Here is a 2023-nt window from a genome sequence, read left to right as displayed (position 1 = left end):
CCCCGAGCGGCCGGACTAGCCGAAGCCAACCTGCACCCAGCAAGGAGCAGCCGGAGTACTCAGCCGACGAGTCGGCTCACAGTCCCTCGCATCGGCCAGCTCCAGCAGACTTTGCTGACTATGTTGGAGTATATATAACTCATTGTGCATGGTCTTCTTATGTCATATAGTAAGAATTCAAGTTGATAAACAAGGTGTAGACATATTCAAACCAGACAAATCATGTATCTACCGCTAACCCTAAACTTTGTCTTATGAATTTCTGGTCTCCATCTCACTCGCTCTCCGGCGCGCTACCAGATCCGCGGGCGATGGCAGGCTGCGGCGGCTGGCGGTCGTGGGCGGAGCGGTACAAGCCGGGTGTGGCCATGGTGCTAGTGCAGCTGTTGTACTCGCTGGTGGACATGGCGCTCAAGACGGCGTACGGGCTCGGCATGCGCCCCATTGTCTTCGTCGCCTACCGCCAGGGCATCACCGCCGCCGCGCTCTTCCTCGGCTCCCTCGCCACCAGAGGGTTCACGCTGCGCCCGATGGACGTCGGCTCCCGGGCCTTCGCCCTCCTCTTCGTTGCCTCCCTCGCCACGTACGCTCGAAAATCTCTTCCTTTCAGTCTCCGGCCGGCTTCAGTTCCGGGCCTTCCGGCCCCTTGTGCTGATGCCCATGTGTTTTCGATCTTGCAGCGCGATGGGGCAGTACTGCTACTTCATGGGGCTGCATCTGGCGTCGCCGTCAATGGCAAGAGCGACCACCAACCTCGCCCCCGGCATCACGTTCGCCATTGCCGCCGTCATCGGGTACTCCTCTTGCTCCCCTTATGTTCATCGCCGTCGCGGAGTTGGGACGAGGACGCTGGTCGTCCAATTTTTTAGCTACATCGCAACTTAGAGAATACTTATTTTGCGCAAGCCCACTTGCAATGGCAAATAAGCCCATCGGGCCTGCTGGTCGAGTCCGAGGCTCAGTTACCTTAGGCTTAGGGCCTGTGCAATGGTTGATAAGATTGTCTTATCTTAATCTTACCACGTAATCTAGATATAACAATAAAACATAATGTACAATGGGTTATTTTTTAGTCTTATCTTTAATAACGAGACATCCTAAATTTGTGGTGAGAGTAATCGTGCTAAGTAAGAGAAGGCAAAGTTTTTTTAACTTTCTCTTTCAAAAACCGCCCAAAATTTTCATTTTAGAGTGACTAATAAGAATCAAGGCTTACCTTTTCATTTTCATGTTTTAAACTTGTTTAAATCTTTGTCAAACCTAGGATTTGACCAAGATTCAAATGGGCATAAAAATTCAGAAAAAATCAAAAAAAAAGTAAAACCAAAGCACATAGCTTTTTTATGTCATATAGCAGGCATCCAAGTTGATAAACATGGTCTACACATATTCAAACCAGAAAAAGCATGTATCTACCCCTAACCCTAAACTCTATCTTATGAAGTCAAGTCATGAAGAGAAGTGGTTTTGGGTTTCAAACATGGAAATTTCAAAAACTTCACAAAAGCATCATTTTAGAGTGACTAAGAAGGATCCAAGCTTACCTTTTCATTTTCATGTTTTAAGCTTGTTTAAATCTTGGTCAAACCTAGGATTTGACCAAGATTCAAATGGGCATAAACATTCAGGAAAAATCAAAAAAATAAAAAAACCAACGCACATAGTCTTCTTATGTCATATAGTAAGCATTCAAGTTGATAAACAAGCAGGTCTAGACATATTCAAACCAGAAAAATCATGTATCTACCACTAACCCTAAACTCTGTCTTATGAAGTCAAGCATGAAGAGAAGTGGTTTTCGGTTTCAAACATGGAAATTTCAAGAACCCCCCAAAAGATTCATTTTAGAGTGACTAAGAAGGATCCAGGCTTGCCTTTTCATTTTCATGTTTTAAACTTGTTTAAATCTTGGTCAAACCTAGGATTTGACCAAGATTCAAATGGGCATAAAAATTCAAAAAAAATCAAAAAATCAAAAAACCAAAGCACATAGCCTTCTTGAGAGGGGATTTGGTGACTAGGT

At 45.0% G+C, this 2023-nt stretch overlaps 1 protein-coding gene across 1 annotated transcript; it reads left to right on the top strand.

Moving 5' to 3' along the window:
- Window positions 1-311: 311 nt before the first annotated feature.
- LOC127304048 (WAT1-related protein At1g09380-like) lies at window positions 312-885 on the top strand. The gene is made up of 2 exons (XM_051334762.1): window positions 312-583; window positions 681-885. The coding sequence occupies exons 1-2, from the start codon at window positions 312-314 to the stop codon at window positions 883-885; spliced, it is 477 nt and encodes a 158-aa protein (XP_051190722.1).
- Window positions 886-2023: the final 1138 nt, after the last annotated feature.

The sequence above is a fragment of the Lolium perenne genome, chromosome 5 (genome assembly GCF_019359855.2).
Source record: "Lolium perenne isolate Kyuss_39 chromosome 5, Kyuss_2.0, whole genome shotgun sequence".
Classification (NCBI taxonomy): Eukaryota; Viridiplantae; Streptophyta; class Magnoliopsida; order Poales; family Poaceae; genus Lolium; species Lolium perenne.
The sequence above is the reverse complement of the archived record's forward strand: the minus strand, read 5'-3'. Positions and strand labels throughout refer to the sequence as shown.

Coding starts and splice junctions, on each gene's coding strand:
- LOC127304048 (XM_051334762.1), top strand. CDS start 312: ATGGCAGGCTGCGGCGGCTGGCGGTCGTGGGCGGAGCGGTACAAGCCG. Junction 584..680: donor TTCGTTGCCTCCCTCGCCAC/GTACGCTCGAAA, acceptor TCGATCTTGCAG/CGCGATGGGGCAGTACTGCT.